A 24,828-nucleotide genomic window follows, 5' to 3' on the forward strand; every position below is an offset into this window, starting at 1 on the left:
TGTATGTATTATAAATTCAAATTTTAGATAGACTGAATTGTACTCTACTAATGCATTTGTTCCTTTCATATAGAAATCAAGAAGTTGTTATAGAGATTTCTTTTGAGACATCTCCAACATCTTCTGCTCTTCAGTGGCTCACACCAGAACAAACTTCTGGGAAGGAACACCCCTATCTCTTTAGTCAGTGCCAGGTAAAAAGGATTTGGAATGATTTATTATTCTCAGCTCATGTGGTTAAATGAAGTAAATGGACAGAGATCTCATGGATACATGAGTCTTACCTAAGACAGTATTTTATTTTATCTTATAAAACCTACATATATTTTCATTTATCTCTCTCACTATTAACAATTCACATATAACTTCAAAAAAGAAACTTCCTTTAATTTGAAAACGTGTTTACCTAGGTTGGACTATCAGGTCATATTGATACTCATATCCTCAGCACCTAGCATAGAACTTGGCACAGAGTACACTCAATAAATGGTCAAAAAATGAAAGGAAAACATTGATAAAACAAAGTATGTACTGGTTACGAAAATTGCTAACAATAAAGAAAAGGAAAGTGAAAGATCAGATTTCCCATCCTCTCCAGACACCATTGCCCAGAGGTAGCTGTTGAGTTGGTGTGTATCTTTTTCTGATTTTCATATACATTTACAAATGTAAATATTATGTAAATATATTGAATATCGCTTTAAAATGATCTGATTTAAACTATGTTTTCTGTATAAAAACTAAGAATAAAGGACCACATAATTAAGGATGATCTGTCACAAAGATAGTAAGTATAAAACTCCTCTGAAAGAAAAAAAACTAATTCTGTTAGTAATCAAATAGTTTACAATTAAAGGAACTCACTTCATTAAGCATTGACTGTATTTCCAAGCACTGTGTTAGGTACTTCATATATTTAATCCTTTTAATATTCCTGTGTGATAGATATTGTGGTAGGCTCACATTTGAATGTAAGTATATCAAAAAGGAAGCAATGCTGGCATCTGATTTAGACATATTTATTTTCTTTTGCCAATTGAAACCTCTTTTTAATCTAAGAAACCTTTAGTTCACTAATCTGGAAGAGATACAATATTCTAGGCAAGAATATACCAATTATTCACTATCTCTTACGTGATTCTCATCACTAATTCTTATGGATTGTCCATAAACTAAAGTTGGCAAGAAATGTAAGACTTGTGAGTCACAAGAATGTAAATTTTGAACACATTATTCCATTTCTTGTTGGAATCAGTTTTTGAAATGGAGGAAAGAGATTAGTTAAATTAAGAAATTATTGCAGTTGATAAGAAGCATCTGGAAATGATTTTGTTTGATGAGTTTGCTTACAGTTGTCTATGCATATTTTCCTGGATTTAGTTTTATCCAGTGCAATACATACAAAATGCTCTGGCATTGCTGAGTCACATAACCAAACCATTAAGGAACCGTAAAGGCATGGTCTTGGAACCTTGTTTTGGGAGAGAGAACTGGGTGGTTTTTCTAGTTATACCGAATCCATCTAGAGGTCATTTGGGATCCCCATATCTTTGAAGAATCTACAGATCTGAGTTGAAAAGGGCTAGAGTTTGGAGGATAGAGGATAGAAGGAAGTTTATGGAAGCATAAAGTATGTCTGGGATTTATAACAACTTCAGAGAGAGATGTTAGTATCAGTAGTCCTTTAAGCTCAGTAGACTGTCTCAAAGAGGCTAGGATTCCTTTGTTCACCAGCAATAGATACAGACTTATCTGTGAACAGACCAGGGTATAAAATCACAGGTACTCTGGCCATTCTTCTTGATGGAACTGATGTTTACGACAGATTGATGTGGAAGCAAAGAAACACTACATATTATGTGAATGAATCTGTCTAGATGGTAGTGAGAAAGATTTTTCTTTCTCCCTCCTTATCTTCCTAGTGTTTACTTTTGTAGTTTGCTGCAAGATCAAAGTCAAGACTCTAGCAACATGCCCCAAGCTGTGTTTCTCAAAACACTCATGCCCCTTTAGATGTTAATAACTAACCAGAGGAAAATGCGTTTCATGTTGAAATAAGTATAAGAATTCAAACAGGTTTCTTTATTGTAGGTATTGTCAGAGCCTTCAGGAGGCTAATGTTACCAGTGACTCTCCCAGACAGGGATGTAATATGCCATGGTTCTCAAATGTACTTCACTGAAGAGCCCTTTTTACTCAGGGTTCCCAACAGCTTCTCACTGGGCACTACTATTACTCAGGAATCACTGCTTAACCTTGCTTCAAGCTTCAGCTGAAATGTGGGGGTTGACCATACAATAAAATGGAAAATCAGGGGTTTTTTTTTTATCCACAGGTCTACTTTTGTTACTTTAAAAGAGCTGAAGAAATGTGAGGCATATTTTTATTTTTAAAATGAATATGTCTAAGGACAATGCACAATTTTAATGATCTCTTAATGACTTGATTTAGGAGACAGAGGAATAGCTGTTTCTTTTTTCCCCTCCCCCTCCCAGGCCATTCACTGCAGAGCAATTCTTCCTTGCCAGGACACTCCTTCTGTGAAATTAACCTACAGTGCAGAGGTAAATATCACTGAAACTACTAACCGAATTAAATGATCCGCTCTAGTATTTTGATAGGGATTGCATTCAATCTGTAGATTGCTTTGGGTAGTATGGACATTTTAACAATATTAATTCTGCCAATCCATGAGCATGGGATATTTTTCCAAAATGATCCATGTAAGTAAATGTGGTATAAATGATAAGCAGAGATAATAATTGAATTTTTATAGTTAGAAATATTTTACTTCATTATTGAAATACATAAAAAAGAGGCTATGGACCTTATTTGGAATTTCTATTTTAAAGGCTATTTCAAACATAAGTATGAAAAAAGGAAATGAGTGCCACTCATTTTAAAAGGAATTCAGAATTCTGGACCTAAAAACAAGAATTTGGGAACAACTCTTTTTAAATAAAAAAAATTGACATTTGTAGAATTAAAGTTCCTAAAAATGCACTTTCTAGCCTTAAAAGCATCTATCCAGGTATCCTAGTGGGGGCATATACTGCAGACTTGTCTGTGTACATTTCCAAAGTATTCTTGTCTAGGGTACTACTAATCCATTTAGGAAAAGGTAGACTATAATTAATAAATAAATGTTCTCCTAGAGGCTAGACTGACTTAGACCAAGCAAATAGAATTGGGAACCAACATGTATTTACAGGGCCTTCTTGAGTCCCAGATCACCCCACAACCCTGCCCGTAGAACAGTGCCGTAGAAAACTATACTTGGAGGCCAGGAATCCCAGGTTCTGGACTTAATAACTGTATGACCTTGGACAAGTCTTTTGACCTCATGACCTCCGTTTGTCTCATCTGTGTAATAGGTCACTGCCCAAGTGAAGGGAGGAAGCGGGACCAGAGTGTTTCTTGCATGCTTTTAAGCTCTGGGCCCTATAGTTCTTGCAGCACTGGTTCTGGAGCTGCTGATTCTGGGCCTGCCTCAGTGATAGCTTTGAGGACTGGGCCATGTGGGAAGAACATGAAAGTCCAGCATTACTGGGCTGGATGCTGGCTAGATCATGAATACTCAGGGGATGATCCTTTATTCCAACATTCATCAGAAGTCAAACTTTCAGAATCATGGGGGGAGGGCACACACTTAAGTTACCATACGTCTTGTCCCATGAGGATCTTTTCCCATACAAATTTCCAGAGAAACTTATTTCACATTTCTCAACAATAAGTTTGTTTCTCACATTCATGACCCTTAAAAAGTACAATTTATAACTCCAAGTTTATGTTTTAAGTATGAGACTGTTCAGAATTGTATTCTCTGTCCTGAAGTGAGTATAGCATCCTTTGGAATCTCTTCTGAGAGTGTTGAGGGGAGTAGGGGTGGTGGTTGCCATTGCCAGGCGTGGTGCTGAGCTCTTCATTCACATTATGGATTCCCTGCAACAATCTTATGAAGATTGGGGAAGTTACCAGAAGGGGGAAACTGAGGCCTAGGGAAGTTACTTGCCGAAGTCCATGCAGTTAGTAAATGGCAGAGCTAGGATTTTAATCTAGTTTCTACCAAATGCTCTTAATATGGATGGATGAATGGATAAGTAGATAGTTCAGATATTTCACATTCATTTTTAAAGAAGCCAGCTTTATATATTGCTGATTCTATTTATAAAACTGATACATACAAATGTATTGGGTTCACAGTCTATTGTATCGATAGTCAAGAAGGTGGGAAGAACAGTTATTTTACATAGAACCTTTTAATTTTAACTGACAACAACATCTTCTCAATTAGGTGTCTGTCCCTAAAGAACTGGTAGCACTGATGAGTGCCATTCGTGATGGAGAAGCACCAGACCCAGAGGACTCAAGCAGGAAAATATACAGATTCAGCCAAAAAGTAAGATCTTAGGGTCTAGATTTTTGTATTAGGTGGTGGGGAGCTACAAATAGCTTTTGCCCATCCAGAGCTTTTGCCCTCTGCTGTTTTCTTCATTTCTTTTTCTTTTGTGCTTTGAATATATTTGGTTCTGCTCCCAGTGTTGACCTGAAGAAAGAGGCTGCTCGATAGGCATAGTTGGGGGTGCCCCGATCCCATTTTCCCTCAGCTCAGTCACTAGCAGGTTCCCGGTTCCTAAATTACACTTTCACCTGCCCTGTACCAGAGCATGGGCACATGATTATGTAGCATTTACAAATGGAAGAGCTGTCTTAGACCAAAAAAGCACTCTGTTACAGTCCTTTAAGTTAAAATTCCTATGTAGCTGGTAATTTGACTTGTATCTTTGACTGTAATGAATAGTTTGTGTGTGTGTGTGCGCGCGCACGCACTTTTTAAAGTCTCTTTAACAGAACATGTAATGGAGCCACAGTGGACAATTTTGCTCCCACACAAGCTTCTGGGATTCCAACCTCCCAAACCTTCAGTATCCTCTTACTGCTAGGTTATTTTGCATGTCTCTCAAATCTACCAGGAATGGTTTTAAAAAAGAAATTTAAAAAAATGTTTTTAATTCAAGAGAAAATGACAAAAAACTGAAGAGAAAAGCCTAGATGCCTTCTTGTATGTTAATTTTTGTGAAATGCTTAAAATATACCTTGTAATACTATGTGCAATCATGTTTCTCACATTTCAGATGCTTTCCTTCCTAATGATATAAAAGGGAAATGTTTTGAAATGTTTTATGTCACAAATTTGAACTATTTGAACCCCTCAGAAATGAGAACAATTTGAGAGATACAAAAGGAAAGTAATACATATGAATGTTTGGAGATTTGAAAGGGAATTTACTTTCTCTTGAATACAAATCATCTTATTCTGAAACCTTTTTAAACACTCATTCGAGCATGTGGTTTGTGTTTTGTCTGCCCCTTAGGTTCCGATCCCCTGCTACTTGATTGCGTTAGTTGTTGGCGCTTTAGAAAGCAGGTGAGCTTTTGAACAAATTGTGGGGTTTATGAAAAGATTAAATCTTAGGCGTCTTGAACTTCTGTCAGGATTAAGTGGTAGATCAGTTGTGTATTTCTCAAGATACCAAGCTGACAGCCCTAGAAACACTCAATCTAATCATGAAATGTAAGTAACGAATTTTTTATGCTAAAAAATCTTTAACAATCACCCCTTAGATTTCCCAAGTATTATAGAATGAGCATGTGCTTACCTTTAGAGATCTGGAGTCTAACATAAGTTTGAACAAGTCACTTCTCATAACTTCCATTTCCTCATCCTTGAAATTATAATATCCCCCTTTCCTACCTCATTGGGTGGTTCTGTGAAACAAATGAGATAAAATATATTAAAGCATTTGGAAACCTATAAATATTACAGAAATATCAGATAATTTGTTAAAATGTTACCAACAACTGGGGTGCCTTTCTTTCTTAATTTTTTGTTTATTCTTATTTCTAAACAACGGACAATTAAGAATGGCTGTAGTAATCACTTCCTTTAAAATGCCAGAAACATGGACATGGTGAAGTCAGGCAAACACAGATTCTGGTTCCAGCTCTAGCAGTTAACTATCTACATCCTTGGCCAACTCACCTCTTTGAGTTTTATCTCCACCTAAAAACTAGAAATAATCACATATACTTCAAAGGAGTTTTGTGAGGATTAACACACTTAACATATGTAAAGCTCCTGGCCTAGAGGAGGCACTCACTAAATGATAATTATAATAACTGTCACAGCCGCTGACAATCAGCAGGTCTGATTGCCAACTCCAATGCATCACCCCATTGAATCCTCACAACTGTGGAGTGGATACAATTATTTCTTCTCATTTACCAATAAAGAAATGGATGCTCGGTGAGTTTAGATAATCGGCTCAGAGTCACAGAGCTAGGAAATGTCAGAGCCAGGACCCATATCTCAGCCCTCTGACTTTGGAGTCCATGCAGCATGGAGGTCTGCTATCTATGGTGGCAGCCACAAACCACTGTGCCTGGAGATGTGCTGTATGTGTAAAACACACACTGGATTTCTAAAGACTTAGTATGAGAAAAAGAATGCAAGACATTTCACTAGTAATCTTTTACACTGATTACTTGTTGAAATGATAATGTTTTGGATATGTTGGGTTAAACAAAATATATTATTAAAACTAATTTCATCAGCTTCATTTGGCCTTTTTTATAAAATGTGGCCACTAGACAATTTAAAATTACATATGTGGCTCACATTTGTGGCTCTCATACATAAATTTTATGTTGGATAGCACTGGTTACCATCTCTACTCACTGTGGTCCACAGACCAATAGCTTTGGCATCACCTGGGAGTTGGTTAGAAATGTAAATTCTTGGGCCCTATCCCAGGCCTACTAAATCAAAATTTGTATTTGAACAAGCTCCGCAGATAATTTGTATGCATACTGAAGTTGGAGAAGCACTGCTTTAGAATCCACTGCCTCTCTGGGGCAGAATATCAAGGCAGAGTCTTATTGTTTGGGATTTGGCATTGCATAAAATTTTTAAGATGAAATTTAGATAAAAAAATGTTTTTGCATTCTAGTCTTATATAAGTGATACTATAATTGTTTTTTTCTTCTTTTTTTATTGTGGTTTTAAAAACCCACAACATTTACTATCTTAACCATTTTAACATGTATAATTCAGTAGTCACTAGTGTTAAGTATATTCACATTGTTGAGAAACAGATCTCCAAAACTTTTTCATCTTGGAAAACTGAAACACTGTACCCTTGAAACAACAACCCCCATTTCCACCTCCCTCCAGTCCCTGGTGACCACTGTTCTTTCTGTTCTCTGAATTTGACTACTTCAGATACCCCACCAGTGGAGACATAGTGTATTTGTCCTTCTCTGCCTTATTTTACTTAGCGAAATGTCCTTAAGTTTCTTCCATGTTATAGCATGTGACAGGATTTCCTTCTTTTTCTGTTTGTTTCTTCGTATATAAAAATGTTCAGTCTTTAAGGGCATAACAAAGTTTATATCCCCCCTTGTTCTGGAACAATCTCTGATTAAGCCATGACTGCGTTTCTGTAGTTGTAAGACTGAGGGAAGAAACTAGATCCCTAAAGGTCTTACCGGAGCCAAAAAGCTAACCTTTGGAGGCACTTCATGTCTCAGTTTTCACTTGGCCCAGACTGCATCTCCGTATAGACACGTGGATTTATTGCCACATTTACAATGGGAGGTTTGTACCTCAGAGAAGCCATTTAACGTCACCTCCTCCCCATAAGCACATGGTAAATCACACTCCTACTCTAAGGATTTGTATGCAATACTTTAAATCTTTCCTGGAACCAGGGGAGTAATTTGTCTTGAATTTTGTTTTTATTAAGCTTTTTCACTTTGCAGGCAAATTGGCCCAAGAACACTGGTATGGTCGGAGAAAGAGCAGGTGGAAAAGTCTGCTTATGAATTTTCTGAGGTTGGTCCTAAAGTTACCCCTTATAATAACAACTGTGGTAGACAATAGATTTAAGATTTTAAGTATGAAATGAGATGGTTTTAAGTAATGTGGTAAAAGAATCAAATAGTATATCTTATTTTATGTGGATTTGCAGTCCATGCATTTTTGTGTCATTTTCATTGTAAATAAGCATCACTATCTCATAGCCTTCATAGAAAGCAATGTACAATCTTAAGAAATTCATTATGGTAATGATTAAGACATACAAATATATGCATTAATTTTCCAGACTGAATCTATGCTTAAAATTGCAGAAGATCTGGGAGGCCCGTATGTTTGGGGGCAGTATGACCTATTGGTCTTACCGCCATCCTTCCCTTACGGTGGTATGGAAAATCCTTGCCTCACTTTTGTAACTCCTACTCTGCTGGTAAGTGTTCATCTTTCTTCATCTGAAGTTGAGTTTTCCTCAAACATAAACCTAGATATGAAGAACCTTAGACTCCTAATATTTTTAAAAGTCTTTTCTCTTATTTATGTAACCCTAGTTCTGATTTTATTGCTTATTGTGGTTATTAGCATCATCTCATTTTTCTAAAGAGAATGATTTGGTTATTTGGGAGAAAAGAATATAGGGTTCAAGGCATTTGGGGATATTGGGGGAGGAAGGCTGTGTAACAATTATCTATTGGTGAGTCACATATTCAGACAAAGAAGCTATACCATTTACACTTGGCATACATCTACTGGTTAAAAAAATAAAACAAAACAAAACTCAGTTTACCATGCCTAGGAAAGGATTAGCCCACAACATATAGCTATATTTTATATGCCTTTGTAAGCTACTTTAAATCCTTCCTAGAACCAAGTGAGTATTGGATTAGCAACTAAACAGATAAAATAAAAACACCAGAGGAGACATAGGACACTACAGACTTTTCTTAAACATACTGTGGGTAATAAGGGGAGATTGAAGGTACATAAGGGTGAATAACAGTGGATATTTAAAAAATAGAAGAGAAGAAATATTTCCTGGAAGTTAATTACAGACAAGTATACTTATTCTCCTGGTATTGGAAAAATTCCCAGGATGGGGGAGAGAAAGAATTCTGCTATTTTTCAGTCCTGTATTTTTTATTTTCTCAGTACATGTTGCTTCTGAACTCTTTGGAGTGGCATAGTAGATACAGGGGACCATAAATGCCAGAATACTGCATCTTGACATAGGCAGTCTTTTAGATATAGTCTTGGTTTGATTGCTGAAATACTAAGGTACTTTTCTTCTTTTTTAGGCAGGTGATAAGTCACTCTCCAATGTAAGTTAAAATTTATTATCATGGTCTTACCCTCGAGAAGTATTAAGTCAACTGATTTTAAAATATCCATTGTATTGTTATATTGAAGACATGGTTCTAAAGGATAACTTGGAGATTCTCGTTGCAAGACATTATTATATTATCAATTAGATTTAAGAACATTTTATGTTTTGATCTCCATTTATCTTAATATTTTCTAAATATTTTGTTACTATTTTTTTAAACTGTGCTATACTTTTTTTAACTTTGGCTAAATTATGATTTTCTTTGCTGAACTGAGTAATTTCATGAATATCTCAGCTAATGTTAAAAAAAATTGAACAAAGTAGAATTAAAAAAACTAGAATGCCAACACCCATTTATGATAAAAACTCTTACCAAAGTGGGTATAGAGGGAACGTATCTCAACATAATAAAAGCTATACATGACAAACTTACAGCCAGCATAGTTCTCAACAGTGAAAAACTCAAAAGCTTCCCACTAAAATCTGGGACAAGACAAGGCTGCCCACTATCACCACTCCTATTCAACATAGTCTTGGAAGTCCTAGCCAGAGCAATCAGGCAAGAGAGAGAAATAAAAGGGATCCAAATTGGAAAAGAGGTAAAAGTGTCACTATATGCAGTGACATGATACTATATACAGAAAACCCTAAAAGGTTCACACAAAAACTACTAGAAATAATGGAAGAATTCAGCAAGTTAGCAGGTTACAAGATTAACATTCAAAAATCAGCTGCATTTCTTTACCCTAATGATAAATCAACAGAAAAAGAAAGTAAAGAAACAATCCCCTTTAAAATAGTACCCAAAGTAACAAAATACCTAGGAGTAAATCTAACCAAGGAGGTGAAAGACTTATACACAGAAAACTATAAACCATTGATGAAGGAAATTAAAGAAGACTTTAAAAAATGGATAGATATCCCATGCTCTTGGATTGGAAGAATCAATATTGTTAAAATGGTCATACTGCCCAAGGCAATCTACAGATTTAATGCAGTCCCTATCAAATTACCCAGGACATATTTCACAGAACTAGAACAAATCATAATAAAATTTATATGGAACCACAAAAGACCTAGAATTGCCAAAGCATTACTGAAGAGAAAGAAAGAGGCTGGAGGAATAACTCTCCCAGACTTCAGACAATACAATAGCGCTACAATCATCAAGACAGCATGCTATTCGTACAAAAACAGACATATAAACCAATGGAACAGAATAGAGAGCCCAGAAATGAACCCACAAACTTTTGGTCAACTCATCTTCGACAAAGGAGGCAAGAATATACAATCGAATAAAGACAGTCTCTTCAGCAAATGGTGTTGGGAAAACTGGACAGCAGCATGTAAAGCAATGAAGCTAGAACACTCCCTTACACCATACACAAAAATCAACTCAAGATGGATCAAAGACTTAAACATAAGACAAGATACAGTAAACCTCCTAGAAGAAAATATAGGTAAAACATTATCTGACATACATCTCAAAAATGCTCTCCTAGGGCAGTCTACTCAAGCAATAGAAATAGAAGTAAGAATAAACAAATGGGACCTAATGAAACTTACAAGCCTCTGCACAGCAAAGGAAACAATAAGTAAAACAAAAAGACAACCTATGGAATGGGAGAAAATTTTTGCAAATGAAACCAACAAAGGCTTGATCTCCAGAATATATAAGCAGGTCATACGACTTAATAAAGAAAAAACAAACAACCTAATCCAAAAATGGGCAGAAGACCTAAACAAGCAATTCTCCAAGGAAGACATACAAATGATCAATAGGCACATGAAAAAAGGCTCAATATCACTATATCAGAGAAATGCAAATCAAAACTACAATGAGATATCACCTCACGCCAGTCAGAATGGCCATCGTTCAAAAGTCCACAAATGACAAATGCTGGAGAGGCTGTGGAGAAAAGGGAACACTCCCACACTGCTGGTGGGAATGCAGTTTGGTGCAGCCACTGTGGAAAACAGTATGGAGATTCCTCAAAAGACTAGGAATAGACTTACTGTATGACCCAGGAATCCTGCTCCTGGGCATATATCCAGAAGGAACCCTACTTCAGGATGACACCTGCACCCCAATGTTCATAGCAGCACTATTTACAATAGCCAAGACATGGAAACAGCCTAAATGTCCATCAACAGATGACTGGATAAAGAAGAGGTGGTCTATTTATACAATAGAATACTATTCAGCCATAAAAACCGACAACGTAATGCCATTTGCAGCAACATGGATGCTCCTGGAGAATGTCATTCTAAGTGAAGTAAGCCAGAAAGAGAAAGAAAAATGCCACATGAGATCACTCATACGTGGAATCTAAAAAAAAAAAAAACCAAACCCCCCCCCCAAAACCCATAAATACAAAACAGAAACAGACTCATAGACATAGAATACAAACTTGTGGTTGCCAGGGGGTGGGGGATGGGAAGGGACAGACTGGGATTTCAAAATGTAGAATAGATAAACAAAATTGTACTGTTTAGCACAGGGAAATATATACAAGATCTTGTGGTGGCTCACAGCGAAAGAGAATGTGACAATGAATGTATGTATGTTCATGTATAACTGAAAAATTGTGCTCTACACTGGAATTTGACACAACATTGTAAAATGACTATAACTCAATAAAAAATGTTTAAAAAATAAGATTACAGACTTAAGCTACGTGAAAAAACAACTAGAATGCTTACATAATGAGTTATTTAATCAATTTATCATTAATCACTTCCACCATTTCCTTTAGGTTATTGCACATGAAATATCTCATAGTTGGACTGGAAATCTAGTGACCAACAAAACTTGGGATCACTTTTGGTAAGATTTATTATTCTTTCTTTATTGGTTCTTGTTACTAATTTCTTTCCCTGCCTTCCACCATCCTGAATTGTTTTATGTGTTTATCTTGTTTTTCTTTGTTACCATCTCTTGAGTTGGCAGGCTTGTTTTTTGGGTTTTGTTTAATTCTGTAATACTGTCACAATGTCAGGTAGGACAGAGGTTTTCAATTGATGCTTACTGTTAAGTTCCTGGTATAGTCACATTTTAATACATGGACATGCAAAACCAGAGCCATGGCTTAGTTTTCCATACCATCTTCTGAGCTGGGCAGTCTGCTTATACTGCACTGTTCATGCCTTACTGTTGCTTTACTCTGTAGAAATGCCAAAAAGAAAATCCTTGTTGATTAAAATGCCTCTTTATCTCAGCCATGTCAATGTTTTTATTTTTAAATTTTTTCAGGTTAAATGAAGGACACACTGTATACTTGGAACGCCACATTTGTGGACGATTGTTTGGTGAAAAGTTCAGACATTTTCACGCTCTAGGAGGATGGGGAGAACTACAGAATTCGGTAAGTGAGTGATACATTTAAAAGCATTCATCCAGAATTGTGTAGGTGTTCAAAAATTCATTCCGCAGAGCAGCTTTACTAAGTAGCAAAAAGAAAGTCACTTTTACCAGTTTGGGAAATCAAGCAGATGCTGGTATAATGTTTTGTTGATACATGTGAGTCATTATCCTGTGTGAGGTTGTGTTCATGACCAACAGGACTTCACTGGGCCTTTGCAAGTAATGGAGTCAGTTAGTTACTCTGTTTGAATTTTATTTGATGCATTTATGTCATTTTTAAGTGCTCTCTTCTGAGCTGAATTTGCTAACCAGGCACTGAAACATTCTTCTAGTTTTTTGTAAGAATAAAGCCTACTATTGTGCAAGAAATATCATGAAACCTTAATGCTAGTAGCCATCCTGTTAATAGACTTCCAGAAATGTGTGCTAACATATCCTATGATTTCCAGTCTCTAAGTTTAAGTTCTAGATTCCTCTAAAGTTATGCCACCGGGTGAAGTAACACTCCCTTACTAGCTTGTTTGCATGGTGGTAACCAGTCTTCATATTTGAACATTCCTCTAATTTTGTGTCTCACAGATAAAGACTTTTGGGGAGACACATCCTTTCACCAAACTTGTGGTTGATCTGACAAACGTGGATCCTGATGTAGCGTATTCCTCCGTTCCCTATGAGAAGGGCTTTGCTTTACTCTTTTACCTTGAACAGCTTCTTGGAGGACCAGGCAAGTAGCTGGCATTTTCTGACTTTTTTTCTGAGGGTAATAGAATTTTTAACTGTTGTTTTTGCTCCACTTTTTTTTCTTTCAGTTCATTTCTTTATGTAGCTGCAGAAGAAATCTGTATCATTTTCTAATGTTACCTCTTTACTTAAGACCTTGAATAACCCGTGACTTCTAAAGTGTTCTGCTTGACTTAAAAGACAAAAACAACTGAAAGATTAGGAAAATAGTATGTACTCATTGAAAAAAAATGTTTGTGTTGCATAGAAGTTTGTAAGAGTGACAAGTGAGAGTTCCTCAGTTTGGTATGTGTGACTCCAGATCTTTCTCTAAGTGTAAATGAACAAACAAATAAATATACAGTTATTACAGAAAGTGAATCATGCTATATATTTGTTCTACATTTGTTTTTTAACTCAACCATGTTTTACATACATCCTTCCACGTCAGAACATACAAATCTATCTTATGCTTTTTGACGCTGTCATAACATTTCATTACATACATGTGTTGAGTTTATGTAACCTTCCCTGTTGATGGGTGTTTAAAAGCACTGTCTTGTCAATGGACTTTGATGGACCTACCTCATCTGGATTCATTCCATCTGTCCAAGCTTACATATTTTCTTCCTTTTTGATCATCATTGCTTTTAGAACTTGTGTTGGATATCCCTTTTCTGTGTCTTGTGTCACCCCCTTACCTCTACCTAGGATTTCTCTTCCCCCTTCCACCAAATTGCATATTCTCTTCAAGGTCCAGCTTAAGTCCCTACCTCCCTTTTTTAATGTTCTTTGACTCTTAAAGCCCTCATTGGTTTCCCTGTTCTCTGAATGTTCTCTGTGGCTTGGTAGAATGTGAAGAACCAAAAAATATGTTAAATAATTACTTTTCTACTAATTGACTTTTTTCTTTTTTCTTTTCTTCTTCTTTTTAAAAAACTCTTAGAGGTTTTCCTAGGATTCTTAAAGGCTTACGTTGAGAAATTTTCCTACAAGAGCATAACCACGGATGACTGGAAAGATTTCCTGTATTCCCACTTTAAAGATAAGGTTGGAATTTAAAAGCTTTCTTATTTTTCATGCCCAATATAGCTTTATTTAATGACTGTTTATTAGGCTGATATGAACTACTTCATAGTAGTATTGCTTTAGAATTCATTTTAAGACTCAATCTTTCATTGAATGTTTTCTTATTTAAAATGTGATCTCAACAACATGAACTCATATGTGGAATTTCAGAGCAATCTGCTATAGTATGTTTCAGAGATTTATTTTTTGTGTGTACTTAATTTTTCTATTTTAATTATTTGACAGATAACTTGACAGGTATAGATGACTTGACAGGTATACTGATGAGTATGAATTTATTAGAAAAGAAACAGAAATTATCCTGACATGTCTACGTAGACAAAATTATAGATTTGAGAACCTGAAAGTCTGTTTTAGATTTTTTTTTTTCAATAGAAAAGAGTGTTCTGTAGTAAACTGGGTGTTCCTTCTGTTCACAGGTTGATATTCTCAATCAAGTTGATTGGAATGCCTGGTTCTACTCTCCTGGACTGCCCCCTATAAAACCCAAGTAAGTGCTTACCCACCAGTGCTTTCCTCCCCATTCTCCTAAATCCTAGAGCTCCTCAAATAACTGAAAGGGTGTTATGCCTTCCTTAAGCTATTCCTAGTTTGTGATGAGAGGAGAGTTCTTAGGTGTTAGAACCTTAACTTCTGAGGTCAAATGAATAATTTCCATGATATTATTAATATAAATCAGTTCAACTGACTGCAAGTAATTATTGAGTGCCTCCTTTCTGCACAAGGATGGTGAGAGAGATGGAAAAGAGTAAGATATTCCCCTTTCCTTGAAAATAACATATAAGTATCGTGTTAATCATTACAACAGTGTTGTCAGTTATCGTCCCCACTCCAGAGAAGGCAGATTAGGCTCAGCTAGGTAGAGTGTCTTGCTGAAAGTTGCCCAGCAAGCAAGTAATGAGTTGAGATTCAAACCCTGGCAATCTTAAACCCTCCATTATACTATGTTTTAAATGAAACACCTTCCTAGTATCAGGGACCTGAAGCCTGGTATTCTAAGAGTCCTGTGAAGATGCTAACTGCTTTGTGTTGCAGCCAAGAACATGCCGTTCCCTCCACCCTGAGTACTCTTCACCCAGTTAATTCTAATCTCAACTCAAGAATCACTTCCCCATGGAAGCACTCCTTGACCTCTCTAACCAGGTCAACTCTCCATGTAGGGGTTTCTTGGTGCTGTGTATCTCCTCTTCACAGCTGTTGCCACAGTTGTAATTTTAGATTTATTTGTGTGATTATTAGTCTTTCTCTGTCATTGCATTGAAGCACCATGAGAACAGGGCTCATACCTGGTTCATTCATTACTTTTCTTAGGACCTTGCCCTACGTAAGGGTTGCTTCCCCTCCCTGGGCTAATTCTTACCTCGTTTTTTTTCATTACAACAAGAAAAAGTTTCAGGCACCAAAAAACAGATCAGCCAAAGGTTTTTTCTACTGCCCTATTGTTCCTTATAAAATCAGTGCTAAGTCATGTTCTAGCTGAAGGTGATTTACTGCCTAAGCAGTCAAGGACCTCTGATCCCACTTGGTCTGGAGGGCAAATGAGAGGGTTTCCCTTCTGTCCACAGCCTGACTACTTCACCAAGACAAACTGGCAGCTGATTCTGTTCTTTAACAGAAACATTTCATAGCAAGCATGCTTGATTTATGGACAAAGAGGGATGTCTGACAAGAATCTTGCACACATTACATGGTCTCTTCCATTGTAATGATTTATTTTCTAAGTTGAGAACACACATCTTAGCGTAACTTGCTTTACTTAATGGTCAGAGTTTGTTAATTCTGCTTTCATCTGAAAAGAAGAACAAACTCACATGATTTTGCAGTCTCTCAAGGGTGTCCTGGGATACCATTATTTCCCCATCATCTGGAATGGCGCCTGTCACATAGCAGTTGCTCACAGATATGTTGGATGTTTAGATGGTAGGAACGACGGAATGTAAAATCCACCAGAACAAGGACTTTGTGGGGTCTGCCATGTTGTCCTGAGCGCCTGAAACTGCTCCTGCCATGCAGTCATGCTCAGTGTGCTCATCTTGGTCCCAGCTCCTTCAGCATAGACTACAGAAGCATGTGACAGTCCTTGCTGAGATGTTGTGACATTCTCTCCAAAGAATGATCTAGTGTTTCACTTGGTAATTGGGTAGCCACTTGGATTTCTGTGTCCTTAGATGATACCAGTAATATTTAAATGAGGTAGATTTCCTGCTTCCATCATTCTGGAGTTCTTTATCTTTATTTTAAAATTTACATATGTAAATTTCACAGTATTAAGTATGTAAATTATTAAGTTCTGTAACTTCAAAATGGCACTGATGCAAAAGCAAAGCATGTGCATTTTTAGAAAACTTAATCTCTGCTACTTTTCATCCTTGCAGTTATGATATGACTCTGACAAATGCTTGTATCGCCTTAAGTCAAAGATGGATTACTGTGAGTAATAATGTGATTTTTGACTCGTTTTTGAATTGTGCAAATACATCTCTACTCAATGACGTCTGAGGAGTGCTGCTTTACTTATAAACTCATGTATTTGGAAACACTATTCATAAGTCAAGTTTGTCCAAAATGATACGGTACCAGCCCACAATGTGTAAAATTAAGTTTGAGAGGGGAAAACAAGCAGATGTTGATGGTATTAGTTCTGATTTTTCTTGCTCTTTCTACTCTCCTAGGGGAGAGTAAGTGATTTTTAGGAAAGATGAATGGGCTCTCAGAAGAACAGATAGGGAGGTATGATAGTTTGCAGTAAAGTTTGTGTGGGTGTGGAGAGTAAGAGGAGTAGAAAGTGCCAGGTCTTGGGAGAATCCACTAAGAGCCAGAAGAAGGAAGAGGAACCAAGTCAGGAGTAAGGCAGATCAGGAAAATGGAACCAGAAACCAAGGGAAAATAGACTGTAATTTTAAATAAAATATAAACATCTTTGGGATGATTTAGAGATTCTCGTAACAAGGTTAGAGCATTACTAACTTGTTAGATCTAAGTTCAAGTTTTTTTGTTGTTTTTTTTTTTTTTTTTTGGTAAGAAATTATAAAATCTAAGCGGCTTCTCAGAGAAGCAGGCGGTTGTACGCATATGTCCCTGCCTGTCAGGACTTCGCCATCTCCATCTCACCCTTCTCTCTGCCCACCTTGCCCTCCATGTAACCATGACCAGGAAGTTTGGTTTATCATCCCCTTGCTTTTTATCTTTTTACCACTAATGAATATATCCTTAGTCGATATTTTAAATGTGCATGCTTTTGAACAGAGAATGAGATCTGTAAGTTCTGATATTTAGGTGAGTTTCTAAAGAGGAAGAAGTTCTGATATTAAGAAGCATTTTGAAGGAAGAGGAGGGTGTAAAATAATATGTTTCTGTACAAGAATGTATATGCATACGTTAAATTTTCTGGAAGGAGATGCAAGGAACTACTAATGTAGGTTACTGAGGATTGGGACTTGGAGACAGGGAGTAAAAGCAAAGGAATTTTTCATTTGGTCCTATTTGATTTTTTTTTTAATGTTTGTATATATTTCTTTTAAAATTAAAAGAAACTCTAGTTTAAAAGAACTTCAAAATAGTTTTAAAAGATTTTTAAAATACTTATTTTGGTAAGCTTTATTTAGTCTTCCTTTATCATTTCCTCAAAGACAGTTGGCAACAAATCTCAGTTGAAAAGTACAGACTCACTTTTTTTCCCCTTAGATGATTTTTAAGATTAAGTGGGGAAAATAGAATGTATGGAGATGGAGGTAAACATCAGCTTGTGGCCTTATCCATTCATTAGTGTGATATTTAAAATATGCAATTTGATCCTTTACCCAAATTTTTGAAATGGCCTATAAAGTAGTGGACATGCTTTTCGTAATGTTTCTTTACTTTGGAAATCTATGTATCATGAGTGGTACAAAGGATGTCAAAAGTTTCCTCCACTCTTATTATTAATAGTCTAATTTTTCCTAAATAATAAAGGCATATCAGCTCTTTAAGTTATGGTGATGCAATCTCAGAATGATTAAAATAGCTAAGGCTTAAATTTATTTTTTTAACAATCTTATGCATACTTGTATTTCTCTCTTTCTTAATTTTTATTTTTATGTCAGAATAAGTAAGTAAGTATTATTGAATTGTACACAAATGGAAATAATCAGGTAACATTTCTTTTAGGCCAAAGAAGATGATTTAAATTCATTCAGCTCAGAAGACCTGAAAGACCTATCTTCTCATCAGTTGAATGAATTTTTAGCACAGATGCTCCAGAGAGTAAGTACTAGTTCAAAACGCTGGAAATTAAACTGGGCATAAAGGAACAGTGTTTACAGTCGAACCCAACTTGGAAAGAAAAATTAATGTGGAAACTAACATAAAAAAAAAGGTTTATAAAATCCATTTGTTTCCTTAAAAACATTTGGTGAATGCCTGCTATGTTTAATATTGTGCTGAATATAAAAACATGTAAGAAAGGAATATGCTGTGTCCTCAGAAAGTTTATAATCTAGTAGGAAAGGTTACAAATGCAAAATTTAGTGATAAAAGGAGGGATATTTTTATGTATCATTTGAGGAAAAAAAGGAAAAAGAACTCCCTTCTCACTGGCATCATCAGGAAGAATTCTGGAGGAGGAGGGCTTGGTTTGAGCAGAGCAGGGTCAGCAGCGAGGTAGGAATTCAAGTCAGGGAGCAGCAAGGGACAGCGTGCCCAGCGTTGCAGGAGTCAGTGGTAGCTCTGGGAAAGACGTGAACACAGATACTACTAAAAGGCTGCTAGAATCAGATGTGATGAGTCTTGAAAACCACGCTAAGAATGTTAGATTGTATTCTCGTCAGTAGCAAAGTATTTAGCATTTTTAACAAGAGAGTCCTTTGACGGAGTGATGGATTATGAAGACTGTCCCACTGGTGCTTAGGGTTGGAGTGCTGTGAGGAACACTGGTGGTGAAAGTTAGTAGGGAGATTCTTGGAGGACAGGACATGAGGGAAGGAGGGAGGGAGCTGGTGACAAAGGAAAGAACAAGATGGGTGAGAGGGAGATCACACAGGATGAGAGCATAGGGGTTGTGACCGACTGGATTTAGGGGTTAACAGGAAGGAGTCCAAGCAGATTTGAAGGTTTCAAAGCCAGGTAGTTAAAAGAATATGTGAAGTTGAAAGGAGGTGCTGTATTTCAAAAGGGAGACAATGACAGTGTCTCTACTATTACATGCAGGGAGCTCTTGGGTCCAAGGACCTGGAGAGGAACAGAGAAGACTTTGAACAGAATTTCCTATGGAATCGATACAAAATGAGGAGTAGGAATTTAAAGCAACAGGGGCCTTAGAGAATCCATTTTCAGTGCATGAAACCACCATCACGGTTTCACCAGTTTCTGTAGCCCTGCCTGCCGGGTAGCCTAGAAACAAGCAGAGAGAGAGCCAGATGGGCTGGCTGGGGAGTAGGCACAGGGGACACTACAGAAGTAAGGGCACCTGGGAGGTGAACTTAACCAGCTGGCCTACCACGGTGGACTTGGAGCTTGGTTGAACTAAGCAGTTTGGGAAGGGTCTGGCAGCCAGTGAGAGCAGAGATGGTTAATGAGGGTGGAGTGAGGATTTTGTAAGATGAGGTCATGACGAGCGGAGAGCTACCATCAATCTAGTGGAACCTCAGCCTGCACCCCACAGACACCACAGACTCTCTGCCGGTCCAGACGGAACTCTCCTTTCTTTCCTTCATGCAAACCTGTTCTACTTGAACGTGGGATAACACAGGCACAGGAGTTATGAGCCCCCTGAAACTACACACACAAGTTTGTGTTTATATGGTAAATATATTCCCCTCACCCCGAGGAAGGGGTCCATAATATTGATCAGATTCTGAAAGAGGCCTGCAATATAAAAGTTTAAAAATTGCTATTTTGTAAGGATATAGATTTTGGAGGAAATATACAATGATAAAGCTGGGAGGAATTGATGAGGGAAAAAATTAAGGAACTGTGACAGAATCTGAAGAATGGAATAAATTTAAGACATAAAAGGTATAAGGATGAACCTGAAAGACTCTGGAAAGGCTGTGAAGGTTAGCATCTATATACGCCAGAAAGTCTGAGAGAGTAATTCTCATTTAGTTCTCCGTGTACCTCACAAACTAAATTAGTCCCTTGGCTCCTAGCAGAACACCCTTATCCAGAAGAAGTTTGCACAAAATTTATTTTAGTGTGCATGTTTCTTTTATTTTTATCTAACTTATTTCTATATTATAAAATACTGAGGATTTTAATCTGGCTAAGAATTTCTCTCCAGCTCCTTTCTTCCAAGGAATCCTGTTGAAATGATACGTTATACTTCTTTATTTTGCTCTTAGGCACCTCTTCCTTTGGGGCACATAAAGCGAATGCAAGAGGTGTACAACTTCAATGCCATTAACAATTCTGAAATACGATTCAGGTACATCATTTTAACTTGTCTCAGTGGAAGAAAGTAGAAAACTACTTTAAAAGGTGGAGAAAGGGAAAGCAGCGTGTGAGACATACATGAGGCTTGGGAAATCCTTGTCAAATTTATTGCGTCTATAACCATCATTATCATGGTCTTTAAGGAATAGTTTGCAGTATCTGTAAGATAATAATATTAATCTTTTTGTTAAAATTCATTCTAAGCTTCTCATAGCTTTTATAAAAAAATTAGAATTAAGGATTCAATGGTAAATAGGCATTCTTCAACGAGTAACCAATGGACTCTGACATGGGAATAGTTAGAAATCTCTGATTCTGTTCATCTTTCTTAAGTCAGATTTGTAGTGTGAGCTTAAATCAAAGTTTAATTCCTTCAGAAATTGCATATGTCAGGTTCATGAGCACTGACATGATCCAAACCTTTTAAAACATATGATCTTTTTCAAGAACAAACTCTTCTTCCTTCTCTTTTCCAATTATTAAATGGTGTATATAAGAATTTGAGATTCTCAGAATAAAGACATAATATATGGTGGTGTACAATGCAACTATAATGTTGGGATTATTCATCATTACAAAAGCAATTTTCAGATAAACCTGTCATATCCTACTTTTTCCTCCTCATTTCCTACCCCAACCCCCCTAAAAATCCTCCTCTTAGATGGTTACGACTCTGCATTCAATCGAAATGGGAGGAAGCAATTCCTTTGGCTCTAAAAATGGCGACTGAACAAGGAAGAATGAAGTTTACTCGACCCTTATTCAAGTAAGAACCAAGTCAGACTATGCTTTGACTTTATAGAAGGAATGGGAAAGGAAAATCTTACACAGCTGTCTTTGTTATTGCTAAATTTAACTCTAAAGTGCAATCTAAAAATAATATTTTAAATTTGTTTAAGATTATAGATATAATTTTGGGATAGGAATGAACACTTCAAAATATTTAAAATTTGAGATGATTTCATTAGTTTTTTAAGGAGCATTATATATGGATTACCTATTATGGGCCAAATAGGGCTAGACGCTGGTGAAAAGAAAAAAAAATTGAAGACAATCTTACATACACAGAAAGATCTTTAAAAGCAAGTAGAAGATAATTGGTGAGTAGGGATGGACAAGAAAAAAAGAGTCAAATTAAATGCAAGAAGAATCGAGCAGGTAAAGTCAAATCTTTTTGATTCAGATGTTGCAAAGAAGTCTTAAGAGCAGGTTGCTTGAGAAAAGTTGTATCTTGGCCACAAGATAGAAGTTAAGAATACTTAGGGAAGTTATGTTGACTATGGATTTGGCAGAATTCTGAAAAAAAAAATATATATATATAACCATGACATAAATATCTATTATTAATCTGTTTACTTTTCAGTTACTTCACAAGTATAATACAGTTTGCCAAAACAAGTCAACAAGTCATTATCTATCTTTCTTTTTTCTTTTCTTTATTATTATTTTTTTTTTTACAGGGACCTTGCTGCCTTTGACAAATCCCACGATCAAGCCATTTGTACCTTCCAAGAGCACAGGGCGAGTATGCACCCCGTGACTGCCATGCTTGTGGGGAAGGATTTAAAAGTGGATTAAGGACCTGCCCATGGCTGATTTCAGACATTTCTCTTTTTAAAAAATTAATTAATAAAGAAATACAAAACTTCAACTCACAATGTAATGAAAAATGTCATTTTAGTTTTGGCTTTTTAATGTTTTGTCAGTGATCTTTTTTTCATAAATAAAGCTGAGCTACCTCCCTTCCCCTACCCTTGGTGTCATGTTCTTTGTAAAGTGAATTTTAGCAAAGTTTAACCTTTTGATTTATAAATGTCAATTTTTAAATTAGTTTCATATTCATTTTCTCCCAGTATGGTCACAAGATACATCAACATATTATTTACCTTGTATTTTAAGCTCTTTAAATGGAATCTGCTGCACACCAAAACTTCAACATGGTTAGAGTTTTGCTTTTAAAATAACCTTAAACATGAACATTCAGTTAGATTTGCTTGTCACCCAGCTGATGGACACAGGATGAACTCTTACCAAAATGTATAAACTCTAGTGAGAACGTTCTGCTCCCCACGCCTGGATCCACCTACTGACCCACTGGACCTGTCCTGTTCTCCTGTCCGTTAGGGTCAGATGGCCACCCCGAAAACTCCTACTTCCCATCAGTCCCTCAGGTACACCTGACAGTCTATTCAGCCTGCCTCAGCTCCTTATTTTAGTGGTCAGCAACTATTCTCCACCCACATCGAATATACAACACAGAGAAAGAAATAATTGAAAACAATACAACTTGAGCCAAGTGAGAAAGTAACAAAATACCCCCATGAGTGTAATGCAGTGCCCCAGGTGCCTCAGCACACGGTTTGGGCACCCCTATCGTATTAGTTAAGATTTTTTGATTGTAAGTGACAGCAACCCCAATGACTAGAAGTCAGAAGAGGAAAAGGAGGACTATTTTAAGGCTACAGAGTTGGGGAAGGCTATCAGAATCTGAGGACAGACAGAAGGGGACAGACACTGGGACTGCAGAGCCATCAAAACTCTTGTCTCCCTTTTCTGTTTCTCTGGTCCTTATTGTATAGTCTGGCTACCCCCAGCTTTACTGTTGCAGATAGCTCTTACCACATGGAGAGACTGTCTCAGTTTCAGATTCCCAGAGGGAAGACTCTAACCCAGCTTGGGCCCTGGCCAAATCAACTCTAGCAAAGAGAAATGGTGTCTTAGAGTATAAATGTGGGTGGGAGTAGATCATCAATAAATACCCGCCCAAAGTGCTAATGTAGTAAAAATAACAAAAACAACAAAGTCTTAAAATACATAGAAGCAAACACCCAGATAGTGGGGCAGATATCAAAGAGGCAGGTTCCTGGCCCTTCCTGTAATCCTGAGTCTTCTCCCCTGTTCTCACTCCCCTAAGCAATTCTCTCCTTTTGGACATGCATCTACACTGCAGTGTGATTCTGTTTCTCAAGGCTCTGCTCTCACTTGGCTCCATCCCAGGAACACCAGAAGAGACAGTTCAGCTCAAATCCCTGGTATATAATCACATTCTAAGTGATTAGATTTTAGCAAATCCATGGACCCAGATGATGCTCTTGGAGGCTTCCCCTGCCCTATAAGCTTAACTCTGACTCTAAGCTAATGTCATTTTTCAGTTATCACTAATTAGTGATACTGAAAGTGAATTGGGGTAAGGGAGGCCAGTAGGGTGGTCTTGAAGGAAACTACAGAGACGGTAGAGGGCGCTAAAGACAAACATTTGTAGGGACCTACCTGGGACCAGCTCAGTGGAGTCTACACTTAACTTCAGCTAATATGTGTATGTTGAATACCTTTGTGCCCGGCTGGATACACACATAATTTCTGGGTGAACAAAAATAAGTAATAATCTATATAATGCTAAAGAAGAAGTAAAGCAGCCCAGAGAAGGGCCACTTACCCCAACTGAAGGGTTTAGGGAATGCTTCCCAGAGAGGAAAAGGCCTGAACTCAGTCTTAAGGAATGAGAAATCTAGCTAAGCAAAGGAAGTTGGAACTGTGTTCCAACCAGGTGAAGAAAGAATAACTTCATTAAAAGTATTGACTTATGGGTTCTTTGGGTCATGAATTTGGACAGAGCCAGTGGAAATAACTTGCCTCTGCTCCACGGTGTCTAGGGCCTGAGCCTAGAATCCTCAAACAGTGCGGCATGACTCACTGGGAGATGGGGTCATCTGGCAGCTTCTCTCCTTACACGTCTGATGTCTGGCCTGTGATTACGCAGAATCTGGGCTCAGCTGGGGCTGGCAACTGGAGTACCCAGTAGTTTGAATTTTCTCACAGCACAGAGCGTAGGAGGACTTCTTATTAGGCTTCTTTACACATCTGCAATCATCAGCAGGGAGTAAGCACCATGAGGGTGGACAGTGTATCTTATTTCATTCCCAGCACCTAGCATAGTGCTTGGGACATAACAGGCATTCAAGAGTTACTTGTTGGATGAATGAATGGAGGAAGGCAGAAACATAATGTGCTTCAGGTCTAAGGGCCTCAGTTTTCTGAGATGTAGGAGGT

The 24,828-nt window shown here is 37.2% G+C and overlaps 1 protein-coding gene and 1 long non-coding RNA gene across 3 annotated transcripts in view; one reads left to right on the forward strand and one right to left on the reverse strand.

The window, feature by feature from the left end:
- LTA4H (leukotriene A4 hydrolase) overlaps nt 1–22,529 on the forward strand; it is a 29,982-nt gene extending 7,453 nt beyond the window's left edge. The window contains exons 3-19 of one of the 2 annotated variants that reach the window (XM_006187464.2): nt 74–194; nt 2,496–2,564; nt 4,295–4,399; nt 5,376–5,428; nt 7,822–7,894; nt 8,166–8,306; nt 9,169–9,192; nt 11,954–12,024; nt 12,451–12,562; nt 13,141–13,285; nt 14,228–14,331; nt 14,790–14,860; nt 16,746–16,800; nt 18,517–18,612; nt 20,688–20,770; nt 21,440–21,544; nt 22,239–22,529. In XM_006187464.2, the coding sequence (XP_006187526.1) occupies nt 74–194; nt 2,496–2,564; nt 4,295–4,399; nt 5,376–5,428; nt 7,822–7,894; nt 8,166–8,306; nt 9,169–9,192; nt 11,954–12,024; nt 12,451–12,562; nt 13,141–13,285; nt 14,228–14,331; nt 14,790–14,860; nt 16,746–16,800; nt 18,517–18,612; nt 20,688–20,770; nt 21,440–21,544; nt 22,239–22,356 (1,546 nt within the window). In that variant the 3' untranslated portion in view covers nt 22,357–22,529. The remainder of the gene's footprint in view (nt 1–73; nt 195–2,495; nt 2,565–4,294; nt 4,400–5,375; nt 5,429–7,821; nt 7,895–8,165; nt 8,307–9,168; nt 9,193–11,953; nt 12,025–12,450; nt 12,563–13,140; nt 13,286–14,227; nt 14,332–14,789; nt 14,861–16,745; nt 16,801–18,516; nt 18,613–20,687; nt 20,771–21,439; nt 21,545–22,238) is intronic. The other variant, XM_032493595.1, reaches the window with a different exon arrangement.
- Nucleotides 1–24,828, reverse strand: part of LOC116667719 — a 43,208-nt gene that overhangs the window by 448 nt on the left and 17,932 nt on the right. Inside the window, exon 3 of the long non-coding RNA XR_004324722.1 lies at nt 5,661–5,769. This is a non-coding gene — a long non-coding RNA (uncharacterized LOC116667719). The remainder of the gene's footprint in view (nt 1–5,660; nt 5,770–24,828) is intronic.

Source organism: Camelus ferus, chromosome 12 (genome assembly GCF_009834535.1).
Source record: "Camelus ferus isolate YT-003-E chromosome 12, BCGSAC_Cfer_1.0, whole genome shotgun sequence".
NCBI classification, from domain to species: domain Eukaryota; kingdom Metazoa; phylum Chordata; class Mammalia; order Artiodactyla; family Camelidae; genus Camelus; species Camelus ferus.